General features: G+C 41.4%; 1 protein-coding gene across 2 annotated transcripts in view; it reads left to right on the forward strand.

Annotated features, from left to right (window-relative positions):
* Nucleotides 1–363: 363 nt before the first annotated feature.
* SLC27A6 (solute carrier family 27 member 6) overlaps nucleotides 364–19,658 on the forward strand; it is a 46,107-nt gene continuing 26,812 nt past the window's right edge. For both annotated transcript variants that reach the window (XM_084833997.1, XM_084833998.1), the window contains exons 1-5: nucleotides 364–901; nucleotides 1,919–2,125; nucleotides 3,785–3,943; nucleotides 5,103–5,227; nucleotides 14,593–14,787. In XM_084833997.1, the coding sequence (XP_084690123.1) occupies nucleotides 418–901; nucleotides 1,919–2,125; nucleotides 3,785–3,943; nucleotides 5,103–5,227; nucleotides 14,593–14,787 (1,170 nt within the window). In that variant the 5' untranslated portion in view covers nucleotides 364–417. The remainder of the gene's footprint in view (nucleotides 902–1,918; nucleotides 2,126–3,784; nucleotides 3,944–5,102; nucleotides 5,228–14,592; nucleotides 14,788–19,658) is intronic.

Here is a 19,658-nt window from a genome sequence, read left to right on the forward strand (position 1 = left end):
TTGTCTGGCGAAGCTACTCCTGGGTCGGTATTTATTCCCCCCCCCCCGCCCCCCAGGAGCTGCAGAACAGGCGCTCTGCCCGGCGGAGGGAAAGAGGCCGCTGCGTCTTTGGAGGCCAGCTGCAGGTAGGCTGCCGCCAAGTCCTGCGCTCCTTCCCACTGGAGACTCGTCGTCGTTTCCCCGGGCGTGGCGGTGCCTCTGGACTCTTCCACCTGTTGCCCCGCTTCGCGCTGCAAATTCCGGCCCTCCTCTAAGATGCTTCCGCGGAGCTTGTCTTGACTGGCTTTTCTTTTACCTCAGGAGGAGAGGCGCCCCCACCCCTTCCGCGCGCGCGCGTGTTGCGGGGCGAAGGGGCGGCTGTTTGCCGGCGGAAGGGTGGCCCCAGTGACCGGCGCCGGTTTGCTCCAGCTGACCCCAATGTTGCCCTCTTGGGTGACGGGGGCGGCCGCTGGGCTCGTCGTCTGCCTGCACCTCCTCCAGAAGCGCTTCTTCCCGTACTTCTGGGCGGACTTGCAGTTCTTGCTGAAAGTGGTGAAGTACGGGATGGCCGTGGAGGTCTACCGGCTGCGGCGCAGGATTTGCACCGTGCTGGACCGGTTTGTGACGCTGGCGGAAAGGCAGCCCGACAAGCCCTTTGTCGTCTACGAAGGCGAGGTCCACACCTACCAGGCGGTGGACAGGAGGAGTAACAGGATAGCCCAGCTTTTCCTCAAGGAAGGGACGCTGGAAAGGGGAGACACCGTGGCTCTGTTGATGAGCAACGAGCCCGATTTCATTCACGTGTGGTTTGGACTGGCCAAGCTGGGCTGCGTGGTGGCTTTCCTCAATTTCAACATCCGCTCCAGGTCCCTCCTGCACTGCATCAGTAGTTGTGGGCCCAAGATGCTGGTGGTGGGAGCAGGTACAGTACAGACCCGGTCTTTGCAGCTTTCCCTTTTTCCTATGTGACACTTCATTCCTCCTCCCCAACATGTCCTAAAGTTTATTCATTCTGGAAAATCGAGATGAAGTTGTTGTTGTTGTTGTTTTTCTTTTTCTGGGGACTGCACTACTTGAGGCTGCAGGTTAGGGGGTTGTATGTTTGAATACTTCTCCATATTAGAAGTCCTGGGAAGACAGAATTTAGCTGGGCACGGAGAAGGTCAGGATAAAGCCTGCTCCCTGACAGTCTGGGTTTGTATGTGCAGGAAGGTTTTTAAATATGGGGAGAGCATTCAACCATGTGACACCTCCCCTCCCCACTTGAAACCTGAATGCATAAACTGATTTTGGCAGGTGAAGGTGTTCTAACTTGTGTTCATGAAAAAATCAAGGTGCTTCAGTACCAAGGAGATCCATGTTCTACTTGATGCTGGTTATAACAGGCATCATGATATTGCTCGTATCTTAAGTGTAAAGGGATTTAGGGCACATCCACAATATTATTCAGGCTCATGTAAATAAATTGTGCTCTAACCCATTTAGAAGCAAATTAGTTAAAGAGTGATTAAGTGGATGGATTTCTCCACTTTCTAGTCATATGCACTTATGAAAAGACTGATGATTCTTCTGGTACATGTTATTGACTGGAAGCATGGACCAGCAAGCGGTTTATTCTACCTGTTGCAGATTTACTTGTCAGAGCAAAATGACATGTTAACTCTGCAAATGTGCACTCTGTGTTCCTAAACCTGTGTTTGCTAAGGTAATGTGAATGCAGAGGAGGTACATTTGTAGGAGAAAGACTGCTGGGTAGAATCATAGAGTTGGAAATGACCATGGAGGTCATCTAGTCCAACCCCCTGCTCAATGCAAAATCTGTAGTGCAGGATGCAACTACAGCATTCATGACAAATGCCACAAGACTGTTTTAATTGCAAAAATGTATCACTTGAATCTAGCAGTGTATTTAATATGTTGTAATATTACTTTTTTAAAGATATGATTGGGACCTTAGAGGAAATTCTTCCTAGCCTCCAAGAAGATATTAGCATTTGGGTGATGACAAAAGAATCCAGTTTGCCACATGTTGATACCATTTTAGACAAGCTGGAGTTTGTCCCTGATGATCCTGTACCAGTTAATCTTCATATTTCTAATAACCTAAAGGACCCTCACCTCTACATTTTCACCTCAGGAACAACAGGTACAATATTCTTTAAAGTAATGTAGATTTGAGTTGTGCAGAAGGCATTGGCCTGGTTCATACGATAAAACAACCTGTGGTTAACAAACTATGGGCTGATTGTGAGCATGTGTGAGCGAATGAGCTGGCTTCCACCTGCTCATCTGCTTCTACTTTCTGAAACAACTTTGAACCCATGGTTTGTTCTTGGGTTAAAATTCTGGGTTATTTAACCCCAAACAACCCAGAGTACCAGGTGTGCATGTCTCAACCACCACCCAGGAACGGGCATTCCTTGGTTGTTCCATGGAATGGATGTAAAGCAGAGGCAATGAGTGTGTGAGAGACAATGCACTTGCTCACTGCAGCACAGCCATGCCTGACTATGGGTTGTTTAACCCATAGTTGGCTATTATGTGTGCACGAGGTCATTGTGTTTTTCTATTTTTCATGATTCACCTAGTGTAATAATACACTATAAATGTACACTGATTTCTGAGAGTATTGCTTGGACAAATATTTGGCTTGCCGGAAAGGTATAACTTCTTCTAAGGGCAGTTGCCTACTGGAGCTTTCTGACTCCATAACCTAGATAGTAGTAGCCTTTGCAGTTTCTCCAGATGGCCAGTGTATTACACTTATTATATACAAATGTTTTACATAAAGCACTACAGAAAAGTTCTCATTTTACTTAAAGCATAACAATAGTAGCATAACAACAGTACATTTTCTGATCATATAACATACCTATAGATTAGAAGTACTTCCTGATCAATTTTAATTCACAGTTTCAATGTAGTGCACAATTCCAATTGTTTTTAGGTGTTATTGGAATCATGGGAGTAATACTTAAATCTTCAGTTAAGTGTCTAAATTAATGGAATGTAGACATACCTGAATTTTTCTGGTTGGCACATACACTATTTCACCTCCTCCCCTCTGCCCAAAGAGAATATTTTGAATACTTATATATCTTTGGAACCCAGAACATCAGCAAAGCTCAGAAATGGTGAATGTAAAACTTGGAATGTGACTTTAACCTCTATTTGTTCATGTTGGTTAATTTAAATTAATACAGGTTTAAAATTTCCTGAGACTGGGCATCTTAAAAGCCTGCCTGTTAACAGAAACTCAGCATAGTTTAAAACTGCCCAAGTAGCAACCCTAGCAAAGAGATTTAGAGAGAGAGACAGAGAATGAGTATTCAGTTTAAGTAACTGATTGCTATCATGAAATTTCCTGGCCAATAGGATGGATCATATGCCTATTAAGAAAAAGATGTTGCACTTGTCTTAGAATGAAGATCACCATAATATGAAAAGAAGGTCGTCATAATCTGACCCTCTGCCACCATGTCAGCCTGACTTCCCACATATATATCCCAGTGAATTGAGTGCTGACTCAGCTTGCCCTTGCCTTGTGCTTCAGGCAGGCTGTTTGCCTTTTTTAAAAAAAAGCATACATACACCATACATTCACTTTGTACCCTATTAGTAATAAAAAGGAAACTTTTCTAAAAAGTATAAGACTACTACACTGATGGTGTTTCTCGGTGACTTCACAGGTTGAGAACAGGCATATAGGTGACATTCTCATTCTAAGATGTGAAAAGCTAGCTATTGGTATTAGATATTTAAACAATTTGACCCACTTTGGAAGTGTGTGTGTTTTCTGTTTCAGGTTTACCAAAGGCTGCGGTTATCAGTCATATGCAAGTCCTTAAAGGAGCTTCTGGACTCTGGGCATTTGGCGCAAGTCCTGATGATATCATTTATATAACTCTCCCTCTTTACCACAGTGCAGCTTCTCTCCTTGGCATTAGTGGATGTATTGAATTGGGTAAGACAAACAATCTTTAATAATGCCTGTCTAAAATGTGGAAGTGCATTAAAAAGGAGCTGAACAGGTTTTCCTAATGGTCAAATTCTATGTTGAAATGCTTAGAATGAGCAAAACAAAAAACAAACAACTATAAAAAACAATCATAGCACTGAGATATTACTGATAGCTGTTTTAAGTTACATTTCAAATCCAATTCAGTCCTTTTCCTGGGGTCCCAAATTAGACAAGCTAGGTAATTTCTTTAAGCAAGACAGAATTATAATTGATGTACAGGGGGAGATGTAAGAGTCTGTAGGGCAATCTTCCTCAATCTAGTTCCCTCCAGATGTTCTGGACTACAACTTCCAGCATTCCTGACCATTGGCTATGCTACTTGGGGTTGATAAGAGTTGAAGTCCAAAAACATCTGGAGGCACCAGGTTGGGGAAGGCTGTCACCTGCCCCACCTAATACATGTGGCACCCATTAGGGCTGATGATACAGGCATTTCAGGAGATCTTTGTGTCTTTTTCCCTTCAGTTCTCTTTCAGAAGGGTAATCTTTTAGATGGTGTTGTACTAACTCCAGATTATAATGTGATAAACATATTTTGTTTCCCATGGTGTAGTACTGAAAAAAAAAACCCAAAGTAGATGAAATAATATTTTGTCAAATAACATTCATACTGCAGTATCATTTCCTGTTAACCAAGGAAACAAATTATCTGAAAAATGGAATTTTGGGGTGAGATTTCACTTTGATTCCAACTAATAACCTTTTGATATGTACAGGTATGTGCTCCTTGTACACAAAAGGGCACAGCAGGGGCAGTTAGATAAGCAGTGTAACCTACATCCAAATACCAGGAGGACAGAAATTAAAACCTTTTAAAACTTTACATTTGAGTAGCAATGAGCTGAACCAGGTGGGCGGCGGGCACAGGTTGGTGATTTTGGGGATGGGGGCAGGCAGGGGAGCTTGGGTGAGCAGGCAGGTGGAGGGTGGGCAGGGGGCTTAGGCAGGTGGGTGGCTCTGCTTTGGCAGTGGGGGGTGTTTTGGCATGAGGGCTAGAGGGCCCTTTGGCAGCACTGTGCCGAGGACCCACTGGAATCTGTCTATGGCCCTGATACAGAATAATTAACATAAATCCTGAAAGTGTGATTTCATTTTTTTCAAGGCGCAACATGTGTTTTAAGGAAGAAATTTTCAGCTAGTCAATTCTGGAATGACTGCAGGAAGTATAACGTGACAGTTGTTCAGTACATTGGGGAACTGTGCCGTTACCTTTGCAAACAGCCTGTGGTAAGTCCATTCAAATAATATCAGTGCTAAAATGTGCTCTTTGCTGAACAAATATTGTTCCTATTTTCTGCAATTTCATTGAAATACGTTCATTTATTTAAAAAGAAGTCTTCTGTATATTCCTGTTGTCCACCCTTCCCCCACCTCCTCTATGAGAACTCATGCTGGAAAAAAGAACTTACAGTACACTAGGGGATTTCAGTACCCATGATTGCCAACGCAGACTCCAATTCAAGACCCTTTCTCTTGCTAATTTGCTGATCACCTCCTGCCTCTATTAACCTTATTTCCCATACACCTCATTACTGCATGTGAAATTCCCACCCAAATTCTCCCCCACCCCAAAGAAAGTGTATAGGAAAGCAGGGGGTCAATACTTTTATAATTGTCCTTTGCTTCAGTGACACCCCACAAACCGCATGGGAAGGTGTGGGCACAAGGAGCATAATTTGTGACCTAGCACAATATATAAGATGGGACAATATATTTTCTTCTCACATGGTACACAAGTTAAAGTGGAAACCTTTTTTGAGTGTATGAGTGGTTTTGTAAAGCTTTAACTTTTCCCTTAAACCAAATGCGTTTTGATGCTTTTCAGCTGATGCCAATGAGTCTGTAGGACTCCTGAACCAGTGTCTGGGTGTAGTGAAGTAGGTATAGTAGGCCGAGTCTAGATGAAATGGTGATCCTGCTGGTCAGAGGACAACCTAAGGTGGTATTAGAAGTATAGCCTGTTTTGGATGGGGTTGTACTCTGCCTGATGGATCAGGTATGGAAATTTGGGCTGCTTCCGGATCCAGCACTGCTCCTGGATGGACAGGTGGCTGCGGATCTGGTCACAGTGACCCATACCTTAATCACCCCGTGTTTAGATTACTGTAACATGATGTCCATGAGGCTGCCTTTGAAAAGCATTCAGAAACTGCAGCTGGTGCAAAATGCAGCAACCAGGGGCATTCATTTGCAGACCATTTATTCTTTTATTCTTTTTAATTGTACATTGCCTCATTGATCAGAGAGGAGATTCAAAAATAAACTTGAATGAATGAATGATTTTTATTTATCTATGTATTTATTACATTTCTATACCACCCAATAGACGGAAGTTCTCTGGGCGGTTCACAACAGTTAAAACCATAAAACACAACATGATGATATACAATATAAAAGTTTAAAACAGCATAAAATAAAAATCAAAAATAAAATTTGGCAGCAATGCAATGAATTAATGAATAAAATAAATAAATATTAAAGGTACAGAAACCATGCCCCCTTTTGCATCTGGCCACCGTACTTGTAAGTTCAGTTAATTTTATTGGGATAGGCTCTAATCCTGTGCACATTTTCCAAGGAGTAAGATCAGCCAGAGAATAATGGGGACTTATGATAGGATTGTACTATTAGTATGTTAAAAGTCTCTCATTGAAATCAGTGGGAATTAAATTGTGCTTAATTTCGGCTAAATCATGCATTTCCACAGCTTTTAAAGTTTCATTATCCCACTATTGAACTTCTACCTGTCAAGCAGTTGTTAAAGGAATAGGAGTCCTGCCAGAAATTCTCCAGTGTTTAGCTGTAAATATAGTTGAGTAAATATAGTTAGAACACAGGTGATGCACACACTGCAGGTATAATTAGGATTTCTAGCACCTAAACTGGAACTTGTGCATTCCCTTAGGGAAAACAAATACACTGATCTGTACTGCCACTAAGAAGACAGTTTTATTTAAAGTTAATGTAGTTTAACTCTACTTCAGTCCTAGCTAAGGTTCTTTGTTTCATTGTAACATGCATGTAGAAACACCCAGATCTCAAAATCCATGCAAATAGCTTATAAAAGAATCTGGTGATCTGTAGGCACTTTTTCAAAGCTTTGGTACAAATTGCAGACCTTAATTCTACACTAGTTGCCTATGCTGGTTAAACACCATTTGCACAGATTTTCACATGCAAGCATGTTCCCCAACAATAGATCCATGTTTTTTTTACTTCTAGGCTGGTAATACCAAATCCTAATAGAATGGTGTTGCCAGCTTCCTCCATTAGTTCACAGGAGGAGGATGACTTACTGGGTTGCCCAGCTTTTATTTGCGTGTAGAAGTACCTTTCAGGAAATCAACAGAAGGCCCTGTTCGGAGCAGTTCGTACCAGAATCGTAAGAATCTTCTAAGTAGTTTATGATAGCAGTCCACAAATTACTTCAGAAAAGCCTAGTTTCAAGGCTTTTTACATGGACAAATCTGAATAAAATGTGAATAAGAATAAATTCCAGCAGTTTAGGTTTCTAGTTTAAGTAAGCCTCTTTGGATTTGTCCCCTTGATTACAAAACAATGTAAATATATCTTTTTTAAAAATTGGGGGCTATAAGAATTTCACTCATGCTAAGCACATATAAACCTCTCATAAGTCAAGGATCTTAGCCAAATATATTTTAAGGCAGCCAATTATTTGAAAAGATTATCTGCTTGCTTTTATACTATACCTGCTGAAATTCTTCTCTTCTCACTAAAGGTGCAGGAGCCCTGGTGTCTTTTGCATCGGCCACCCTGGCTGCAAACCAGGCAAACATTCAGTCTGCAACTTAGTTTGTTCTAATGGAGTAGTTGCTTGAATTAAACACAGCTAATGAAACAAAAGCTATCATTTCTATTTAAATATTGAATCAAATCTTCAGTGTGAAACTTGCTCTATAGTCTTTGGATGAAGACATTCATAATATTAAAAAGAGAACATAGAGCATTCTTCAGCCACTGCACAAACCGAGCTTCTTGCTTGGAAAGACAACTGTGCATACTGGCCAACTGAATACTTATTCAGCCATCAAACTGTCTATTCTCCATCTAGCCATTTGCCCTCCTGGTACTATTTCTCTATCTAGTGAACATTTAATCAAGTGCATTGCACCTGGGTTTTTGAGGCAGGAGAAAGCTACACTCCTTTCTTAAGAGCCATCTGTGGCATGGCAAATTGCTTGACTTCTCCCCAACAATGCAACCAAAGGGGATGGAGCTCTGCAAGCCAGATCCTCTGGCATTGTGCAGGGCTACAAAGGGTGTGAGAAGCATTGCCTCTGCCCATTTCAGGCATCTGGCTGTAGTGTGTTTTGTTAACGCTTCCCAGCTGGGTGGTAAGAAGGAGGCAGAGGATGTACGTGAGGGGCTAGGAACAGCACTTGAAAATGAGCCACTGTTCAGTTCAATATGCATATCTGTCAATTCAGATGTGAAATTGGATGGAAGCTGCAGTGAGTTCTTTTTAAATATACACCCCATTGCAACAGCTCTGTAAGGAAGGTAGTCATTATTACTATTTCATAAATGAGAAGGTGAACCTGAAAGACTTGTACATATTGAGAGGGTGGCGATGAAGACAAAAATGAAGACCAAGCAATCCTGCCACTTGCCCACTGGATCCATAGCGAACAAGGATTTGTATGCAAGCCTTCTTGCAATGTATCTCTTTATCTCTAGCTCCTGCTCCACACTGACAATTCTACATCTGTGCCAACCAACTTCCATCTTCCTAGTTTCCTTTCACCTTTCTGTGGTCACTTTGAGGTCTTCATAGACAGCTCATCCACATTTTACACCTCATGGTCTCTAGCACAGCACACCATTCACATACATATGTAAAGAGGCAAGTAGGGTAAGGGTGCTAGGTATATGAAAATTACTGATCGAAAAGTAGAAGTTAAGAAAAATCACGAGTATGTTTGGGAGGGGGGAGTGGAAAACTAGGATATTGACAATGAGTGGGTTGCTGCAGCTGCTGCTAAAGTATCCAGAGCTGACTCGACACTTCTTCGGGCTCTTTGTGGAGGAATATCACATATAGAATCAGAAGACAACCTGGCAAAGGTAGTTCCAGGAGCCTTCCAGGGTTCTTAAAGAAGCACCCCTTCTCCATCCTTGAACTTTCTGAGAGCATGGCTCAGTCTTTAGGTCATTTACAGGGAATGGTGAGCCCCAATGATCAGTTGACTGGCACCCCCTTTTAATGTGCTGGGTCCTGGAATGCCCAGCCTTTTCACAAACCTCATCACTCTGTAGGACGCTTTCTGCTTGCCCATTGGGCTTCCATCATTCCTAAGTCGCTGCCTTAGGTTCTTTATTATTAGTTGTGTTGTTGGCTTGTGTCCCTCATAACTGACCATGTTGTAGTCTCCCCCCCCCAATATTCACACACAGTCCCGTTGATTTGAGGGGTGCCTCCCAATGTCCCCTCAAGCTGAGATCCATTTTCTTTTTCTTTTGTTTCATTTTAATATTTTATTTGCAATTATAATAAAATAAAACAGGGTGGTGGTGGTGGGGAGACACACAACACCATTTTCAATCACTGTAGCTGTCTTAAAGAGAAGCCAAAACTGTGGCAGTTGTTTGTCTTAAGTGGGAAAGTTGCACTTTTCTTGGTTGTGGTGAAAGTTTTACTCCTAGCAATTTGGTATACACAGGTTCACTGAAACCTGGGGGTGGGGGGAAACTATGGGAGACATGTTGAAAGCCATAAAAACCTGCAGGTTGAGGAAGGAGACATCACTGATCAACACAGCACTATCGTCCTGTTGGTTGTTATCAGCTGTCTACATAAACAGCTTCATTGCCCAATCAGAGAACATCCAGAACAACCACCTAATGGGACATTGTCTCTACCGCTCTCCAAGAGTGCCATGTGGGCCTGTCACATATCTTGAACACCTTGCCCTAGCTACACCATTGGGAAATTCAGTAATCAGATGCCCCCAAGCAAATTCTGTATTAAAATATAATGATGTGATTCCAAGAGCCAATGGTAGTTATTAGAATGAAAACATGCCTTGTCTCTGAGTCTTCTCAGAAGGAGACACAGGTGCCAGGATATAAGCAATAGCTACGTTTTGGTGCTCAAATCAGATAGAAGATACCAGAGCAGAATTTGTAAACCAAAAGAGCCACAATGCCATTAAGTCATAAAAGAACTTAAAGAACTTACAAGAACTTAGGGATGTCATCAGAAAAGGGACCCAGGAAGAGTTTCTCTTATTGCAAGTAGAGGGGATCTGTTTTGGGAAACACAGAAACACAAACAGGTACAGTAGGAGAAATAATTCTTGTGTTGTAAGCATGTCAGGGGATTCATACATGTTATTATAAGCATATTTCTGTAGCCATAGAACTTACTAAGAGGTATGAATGTTAGTATTATTGTTTATATATAGCTGATTTAGGAATAGAAATGTATCCTTAGGAATGTATCTTTATGGCACAGGCAAACTATTTATGGGACCTAAATAAATGAAAGGAAAACAGACATGTTCAAGAGTATTAAAGCATGTTTAAGAATATTAAAAGGTATAAAAGGTGGTCCAGGGGACATAATAGCAGAGTTCACTTATGGAAGAACTAACCCCACCCCCTTTAATTGCCAGTAGCAAGAAGATTAGTGAGCTGTCTGAATTGTTTTGCTCTGCATAAGCCTTAACTTAGTGTGATTTTGAATGTAAAATGTGTTTGAATCTATGCATGAATAAGCTTTGTACTTAGTATTTTTATGCTGATATTTCAATAGTGAAAGAAGACAGACAGACAGCTGCTGTAAGAGTGTTTTTTTAGCAAATATAAAAAGTCTGTATATCGGTGTCTGGGGGTTTGAACCTTTTTTAGCCCTGAGATGACATTTTGTTCTTGGAAGAATCTGAATATATGCAGTTAGCATGTGATCAAGTGTCACTTACATACAGAAAGCAAAGACATATATGTCATAGTCATTGGATAGTTTAAAAAGACAGGGAGATTGTGATGATCAGGAAATCAATGGGAGAGATGAACATGGTGCAGCCTGTTCAGCCTCTTCATGCTCCTCACCCATAGCCAGGCCAGTTCCATTCATAGCTTCAGCTTACCAGCTGGGCTTTGTCCTACCCGCTTGCTCTCTTCCTTCTCTTTCCAGGAACGTCTGTAATGAGGCTAGACACCTAGTAATGAGCTGTCCAACAGGTCTAGCCTTTTTAGCGCTGCACACCAAACAGGCACTCTGATCTAGGGATGTATGAGAATTCCATGTCAATTCACAAATCACTAAAAAATGCCCTGTTCACCATTCCGAATGCAAACAGGAACACAGTTTTTCCAAAAGTGTTCAAAAATTCCCAGACTTGCCTTCAGGTCCACAAGATATGTACTTGAAAAATGCATAATTTTCTCGAAATGCACAACTTTTCAAAATGCTCAACTTTCTCAAAATGCACAACTTCCTAAAAACGCACAATTTTCTCAACATGCACACATTTTAAATCACCCACAGTTTAGTCTACGGGAGAAATTCGTGCAAATTTGGGAATTGTTTGCACAGCTTTCACGTTCGCTAGCTGTTGATTTTGTGCAAGTTCCCCATTAGTGCAAAACAAACAGCAATCACAAATTGAGGAGAGATGAGCAGCGAGATAACATTCGGAGAATCTTGGGGAGCACAGACATTGCTCGTTTGCCCATCCCTGGTCTGACCCAAGAGCAATTTGCAAGGGGATGTTTTACAGTCAACTGAGGATTGGGCTACTGCATGAAAGCTTGTGCTGTAATAAATGTGTTAGTTTTTAAGGTACCACAAGACTCATAGTTGTTTTTGCTGCAAGAGACTAACATGGCTACTCATTTGGTACCTCATTGTTGTGGTGCTTTTTCCTTCCCACTAGCTGTCCCTCCGTCCTGCCTATGCACAAGAATCTTGTTAGTTCTTGAGAGAGCATGTCGCACAGGGAAGCACAAATCTCTTTCTGTCAAGCTGCAAGTCCTGGTTTAATTGCAGTCACACACTCCTGTTTCAGAGAAGGCCTCAGCCAACAATGTACTGTTCGGAATGTGGCTTGCTCTGCTGTAACACTGATTCTGATTGGCTCTAGCCAAGAAGTTATGGATAATAGCTACATAGATCCAGGCAAATATATTTCTGTGAATATCTTCAGGAATGATCTTAACCTAATTTTTCCCTCATTGTAATGGGGCTCCAGCCTGAGCCAGCCCCTCTCCGCCGGATCTCTGGGCCCTAGGTGTCTTCATGGTATTTCCAGAAGACATCCTGATGTCGGCATCTCTGCCCTTGACTATGCATGCCTGTTTCCTGACTCTAATCTCAAGTCTTTGGCTTTGGTTCTAGCATCAAAGTGTTTCCTGCCTTGAGGTTTGTTGAATTGGTAGGGACACATTGCACCAGATTTGTGACAGAAACTGTGAATGTGTAATGTATGAAGGCTGCAAGCAACTTGCAGCCTTCAGCAACTTTGAATTAATCTGGCTCCTGGTTTGGGATAGCAACAATCAACAAAGCTTTCTTTTGTGAATGCAGTGGATAAATGGAAACAAAGTTTAACTGTTTGTTAAACTAGCTGCTAGAGAATTTCAATTTCTGTAGGCCTATGAATAAACTATTCAGTCTGAGCTGGGGTTTTTTTTTTCTTTGTTACTGAACAAAAGGTCCCAATAAAAGTCTCTTTGTTTTTGTGTCTAGTCTGGTGTTACCAAGATTTACATCTGAATAATGCAGAACTCAGTGACCTCAGTAAGAGGTAGCTGCAGTGTTGCAAATGACATGTTAATTTGAATTTAGCAAAGATGGAAAACAAGGCATCCAATTCCTTTAGAAGTAGATGCTTAAATCAATTCTGTTGTAGCTGATTCCCTGGAGGTAAATATGCAACATGAAAAACTATATAATTTGAGATGCATGAGCAAGAAAACATCATAGGATTTCATCCTAAACCATGGCTCTTCATTTCAGACTTAATGGGGAACTATACTTAAACTAACCAGGATTTACGCTAACCAGGATTGGTGTGTAGAGAAAGGGAGCAGGGAGGAGAGGAAACGACGAGCATATGGTACTGATGCTAGTTCCTGGCTGCAAAACTATAGTTTAGCAAGCCAGGGAATGTACATATTAACTGGGCCATTCTAGTTTGTGTTTATTATATACCGTTATAAATTAATAATTGTGACCACAAACAGTGAACTCCTATGTTTAAGTTGATTTAATTGATAGCTGATCTGGAATTTCTGTACACAAAACATTTTTGAACTAGTGCAGATGACACCAGAGACTGTATTTGCATAGTTCACATACTACCTTAAAAAGGAACGTCTTCCCTGGTTAAAATGATATGGTAGGGAGAAAAGTGAGATGGATCCCTGCCCTTATTCTCTCATTATGGTTGCTGCATTCTGGCCATTTTTTTCTTTGCTTCTCTCTCTCCTGCATTTTCTATTCAGTCTGACACTATTGGAGACTGCATACCGTGTAAAGAAGGAAAATCTATGAGGATGAAAATGAATACAGGTGGGAGACTAGAGACATGGGATAGCCCCAGCTTTGTAAACACTGGCCTTCAACTATGACTTTGCAACAATTTTAAGGGCATATTGTCATATCCAAACGCAGTACAAGCTCTACAAATCAGCACCAGACAAATGTTAAATAATGGGTTTCCAAGCAGATAAATTCATAAGCTGGGGACAGATGATAGTTTTTTAAGAATTGGAGCAATCCTATTGAGATAGACATCAGCCTCCAAACTTGGAGGCTGATGCCTGTCCAGTACAGGGTGGACAGAGCACAGAGGGGATCCTCTCCTCCACACTCTTCCCACCCTATGTTCTTGGCTAGACACATGTTTTTAGGGAGGGGGAGGGAAGAGGCCCGGAGACCCAATAGGAATCTGTCTAAAGTGGCTTCCATGGTCTCCTTCCCACCCCTGGGACTGCTCCCCTTTTGCTTTCTCTGCTCTCCAGTTATGAGCACAGAGATGACGACGACGTGGAAAGAACTACGCCAACTATGAGGGGGTGGGGAAAGGGGTGGGGAGCGTGGTTTCTGGATACCGAGGCCAGACAACCTCTGTTTTCTGAAACTGAAAAATCCTATGGCTCTCTAGACAGTGTCTAGTGGCTGTAGCATTGCTCTCCACAAGTGGTATGACAGAGGTGTCATTGCCCTTGCTGTATACAGAGCTTTATTTTGCCTTGTTATCACTGCTAATCTAAGAGGTTTTGCAGGATTTTGAACACTAGAAAAATCCTGTGAAACCTGTTTAACAGAGATGAAATTGGAATAAGCTTATATACCATGGGCAGTGATGTTTCTACCATATCATCTTCAACACATCCAGATCATCTGTCTCTAGCCTTAGAGGCAGAACACAAAGGTTCTTGAATCTGGTTGTGACTGGATGACAGATTGTACTGCAGGATGTGGATTTTATTTCCTTTCTGCAGATAAACTCAAGACAGGACTTGGAAAAAACAGTTTTAAAAAGCAAGTTTGGAATCTCTGCTATAGATTCAGAAATGATGGGTTGAGTTTAAGTATCTGTTTGTTCTTTTAAAATGTCTTGCAGAACGAGGGAGAACGAAATCACAAAGTTCGCCTTGCAGTAGGGAACGGAATAAGAACAGATGTCTGGAAGGAATTTTTACACCGATTTGGTGATATCAAGATATGTGAATTTTATGGTGCAACTGAAGGAAACATTTGTTTCATGAACCACACAGGCAAAGTTGGATCTGTGGGCCGAACTAATTTCTTTTATAAGGTGACTATTTACATGTACATATTATGTGAAAGAAATGACTATTTAACTTTACTTACTTACTTACTACATTTCTGAGCTGCCAAATAGCCTGAGCTCTTTGGGCAGTTCATAAAATGGAAGTAAAATAATAACATAGAAGAGCATTATGTGAAATCTAAAACAGGGGTGCAGAATCCAGCTTTCCTGGGGTCCCAGTCTGGGTCCCCAGGTTCCCCCCCCACCTCCTTCCCTTGACCATTTTTGGCAGTTTCCTGGCTTTTGTGCTGCTTTTTCCCCAGTTCTAAGAGATAGAAATGCCTCTCCTAAGGCTTAGTTACTCGCAGCAAGAGCTTTAAGCTAAAATATGTGGTGTTTTTGGCCCCACCCCTTTGCCTTTGGTCCCACCCACCACTGGAATGTAGCCCCTGAGAGCTTCTCTGAAATGGAATTTGGCCCTGGAGCTGAAAGAGTTTCAACACCCCTGCTCTAAAACAAATGAACACAGCCACAGAATAATAAGAGCACATTTAAAAAAAAAAACCTGAGGGACTAACTTGACAATAGCACAGTAGTCTAGTCAGCATGTTTATGGTTTGAGGCTGCAGTTCTATTCCTACTTACCTAGTAGTAAGCCCTAATGACATTAATGGGACTTACTTCTGAGTAGAAATAGATAGGATTGCACTATGAATCACTCGCTGGAAGCTGCTGCCCCATGCAAAATCAAGCCTTAAACCTAGCCCTATGTCAATAATCAAGTTATTGACTGCGTAATGGGCATTTTCCTGGACAATTCAAGTTATTCTTGACAGATAATGACCTAGTCCGCATGACATGACAGCCCACCATGGCTTAATTTACATGCAGGAGCTGCTGTGTCATGCTTGCTGTGACTTGTGTCGCGTGAACCCAGGCAGCAGGGGTTAGAAATCCCTGGTTAGAAACCCATGGTTTCTAACCATGAGGGTTTATATGGCAGAAACAAGCCTATGGCTTGTTTTAGGGTTATTTCATGGTCATCTAACCCTCACACAACCCCTGCCGTCTGGGTTCTCATGACATGACAAGCCATGTGTCATGCAAAAATGGCCCCTGTAGGCATCCATGTGATAGCCCTTGCAGGTAAATTAACTCACAGTGGGCTGTCATGTCATGCAAACCAGGTCATTATGTGTGCATGGTTGTTTGTACAAATGTATGTATTTGAAACTTTGCCAATTTTTTCTAAATGTGAAGGCAGCCCAAATATTTGCTTTCCTTTCCAAGTAAAAAAAAAAGTTGCTTTAACCAGCAGGGCTTCATGGAAAACCATTATTTTGGGATCGTGTAACTTAATGTTGTATTTTATCATATCTGGAGAAAACTGGTATCTTGCTCTTAAATCTGTGTACTTTTCACACTTCTGCTTGAAACGCCTTTCAGAGACTTGTTGTTGTTCAGCTGTACGTGGATGAAACCGTCCAGCAGCAGGACTCCTACACGTAGGGAATGGAATACATGCAGAATAGTGTATAGAAAGATCTCTTGGTGTGGGAACCTGAATAGTGATAACAGAGAGCTGTTGGTGTAGACGTTAGTACTAGTATAGCAGCCTGTAAACAAGCGTAATATGTAACAGCTCATTGTGAAATGCTTTCAAATATATCTTACAAAATCAATTTATTTTGATGCTATGATGACTAACAGGGTGATACTATGGTCCCACTATGCTGGCAACTCCTCTTCCAGGGCTGAGGCCAGTGCCTAGATGGACTGGGCTGATGCCAGGGCCTGGATAGAGATCCCATAAGCCATAACTATGCACTCCCAGCAGCCAGGTCAAAAACACTACAACAGCAAATTCAAGAGCTAATGCAGTAATACAAGTAGGTTCTCCTGCAGAGGCCCTGGCAACTCAGCCAGCATTCATCAATCAGAACATTTGCCAATGATGCCCATATTAGTCATGCTTGAAAGACACCAATCAATATGGAGCGCCAGTCAAACAGCTGGAATAACTTCATCCCGTGCAGTCCATGCAAGCTTCGATACACAGCATGCTTGCCATAAAGAATTCATGGCACTTTCATCAGCACAAGCCCTGATGGTACAGTAGTTAGGAGGGCAGCAACTGACACTTATAGCCACAAGCTATAGGCATCCCAGAGATGAGGGTTCAGATCACCAAGCAAGCCAAACAGAGCCAGCAGTTGAGCCACAGTAATAGTGAAAGCAGCTGCCTCAAAACAGCCCACTTGCTGGGGGCGGGAGGCAGACAGGGATAGTGCCACCCAAGTCACAATAGCTAACTAAATCCCATAACCCTGTGGCCTGGAGGCCTGGATGGAGATCCTATAAGGCTGGGACTCTCCAGGGAAAGGGTTTAAGTCCTACTGTAGTACCAATGCTTCCACACATAAAATTATGTGCACCCAACATACTCATAGCGGCGTCTGTGTGATGGGAGAAAGCATTTTGTAAGGGAGAGGATCCGGGTTCACAATAACATTTCTGTCTGTCATGCACTTTTTCTTTTTGAATATATTTTTATTTATTTTATCTTTGTAAATGAAATATACAATACCAAACATACCAACAACCTGATCAATACTAGAATTTCCCAACAATACAATATTCTGATGAGGACACCATAATAACAAAAAGAGAAGGAAAAAGAAAGAGAAAAAAGGCAAAGGGAGGAGGAAGGGAGGTGAAGAAAAAGGAAGAAGTTTCTTTCCTCTGCCCCCCCTTAAAGAATTAAATTTAAACTCCAATACTCCCCAGCCTCCGATGCCATTCTGTTTTACAAACTATATCTATAACCTTAACAATCTTACAGTTTAATAAACAACCTTACATTTCAATATCATATCAATCTTATATCCAAGAAACAGGTCTACAGTTCATTCCCAGTAGCCTAGATTATTATTACTACTACTACTACTACTAATAATAATTTAAAAAAGGAATATAATGTTATATAATAAAACTTTAAATAAACCTTCAACAGTCAATTATATATTTAATATTTTATACTAGATATATAAATACTCATTGTACCCTCAAACAATTAATTTAAATACAGCATACCATATCTATTTTGAAATAAAAATATAAAGAAAAGCAAGAAAAAACAAAAGATGAAAGAGAATAAACAAATATATATATATATATATATATATATGTATGTATAATCATTTATCTTCTGACCTAGCCTGGATCATGTAGACTAAACACAAACAGTTAACAAAGCTTGTTTAAAGATTCCAGTTCATGGGGTTGTAACAGGAATCTTGTGCATTTTTATGTTCAGCCATGCCTCCACCATTTCATGATTTATAAACTTCTTCATCCGACCTTCAGACACGATACAAAGTGTAGCAGGATAATTTAAGTAATATTGTAAGTTCATTAGTTTTGCCATATTTTTTGCTTTGATAAATTGCCTTCTTTTATTTGCCACCTCTTTGATATAATCTGGAAATAACATAACTTTATCTTGTTTCCAGGAAAGGCTTCCACCTTCTCTTGCCAAACGCAGGATATAATACTTTGTGGAGACTTTTGCAAATTGGACTATGATGGTATAGTCAATCCCTTTCACATTTGGCACACGAAATGCCTGCTCAATATCAAGTAAATAATCAGATGAGATAGGGAATATCTCATGCAAAAGTTTATCCACAAAAACAGGCAATTTTACATCATTAGACAGATTTTTAATCCCAATAATACGTACATTGGATCTTCGCGTGAAGGCCTCCAGTTGAGAAATTCTGTCAGAGGTATTTTTAAAACAAATTTATGTCGAAGTTTCATTCGCTGCTACTCGGTCTTCGAGCTCATTAATTCTTGTCTCCATTTTTTGCCATGACGCATTAATTAAATCGACGGCTCCTTGCAAGGCAGTGATGGAATTTTGGATTAAATCTAACCTTCTGGCTTGCTCCATAAATTGCAAAGATAAAGTCTTTATCAGAGTAACTAATTCCCCTATATCTTCTGTTTTCGAAACTTTTGACACAGGAGGTACGGGGCGAGTTGGCGATGAAGCCATCCCCTTTCTTCTCCTCGGTGCATTCATGTTTCTCTCAAACAGATCTTACAGGTCCTCAGATGTTGTTAATATTTCTTAAATCATCCCACAGGAGTTGTTGATATTTCTTGAAGCATATATTTTTATGGAACACGTCAGCCCTGTTTTCTCCTATGAAATAGGAGTCTCATCACAGCTTTTTGCATTGGTAAAGCTCTGGGGAGATAATCCTGGAATCCAGCCCCCCCCCATCTCACGGGGGGTACTTTCCTCCAAGATGTTGTCCAGATGCTGCCTTGCCCCCCCCTTTAATTCCAGGGGGGAGATGAAAATGTTTTTCAACCTTTTAAATAGCTGTTTGAGAAAGCTTCCATGGGAGAAGCTGTGGGAAGCTGCCAGAGTGACATCAGTTCCAACCAGAAGTACTGTCTTGCACTTTTGAAAGGCACAGTAACTCTGGGAGGGAAAGATGGCAAGGTTCAGGACAGAAGTCCAGGGTCCCACGCAGCAGAGTGAGCAGGAAGGGCCTCATATGCAGCAGGGCTGGCTGGCTTATGAAGCAAGTGAAGTAATACACGTTACAATCTGAAGAAGGGTGACCCTGTAAGATTATTAAGTTCTGAGTCTAACATTACCCCTAACTGCACTATTGTTCCTGTATGTCACAAATTAAGAAAGTGTGTCATCGTTTAAATGTTGTAATATTCTACATGCCCCAACTTAACATTCTCCCATTGGGTGTGCACTTAGTGGATACTCTTCCTGATGTCTTAAGCTGGGAATTCATCTATTGTGCTAGATAATGCAATTGTATTAGCAGTACTTACCTATCCTGTGTAGCTGGTGGGACTAGAACTCAGACTCCGGAGACAGTTAG

The sequence above is a fragment of the Heloderma suspectum genome, chromosome 2 (assembly GCF_057233095.1).
Source record: "Heloderma suspectum isolate Gila_16-S chromosome 2, 16-S_ref, whole genome shotgun sequence".
NCBI lineage: Eukaryota > Metazoa > Chordata > Lepidosauria > Squamata > Helodermatidae > Heloderma > Heloderma suspectum.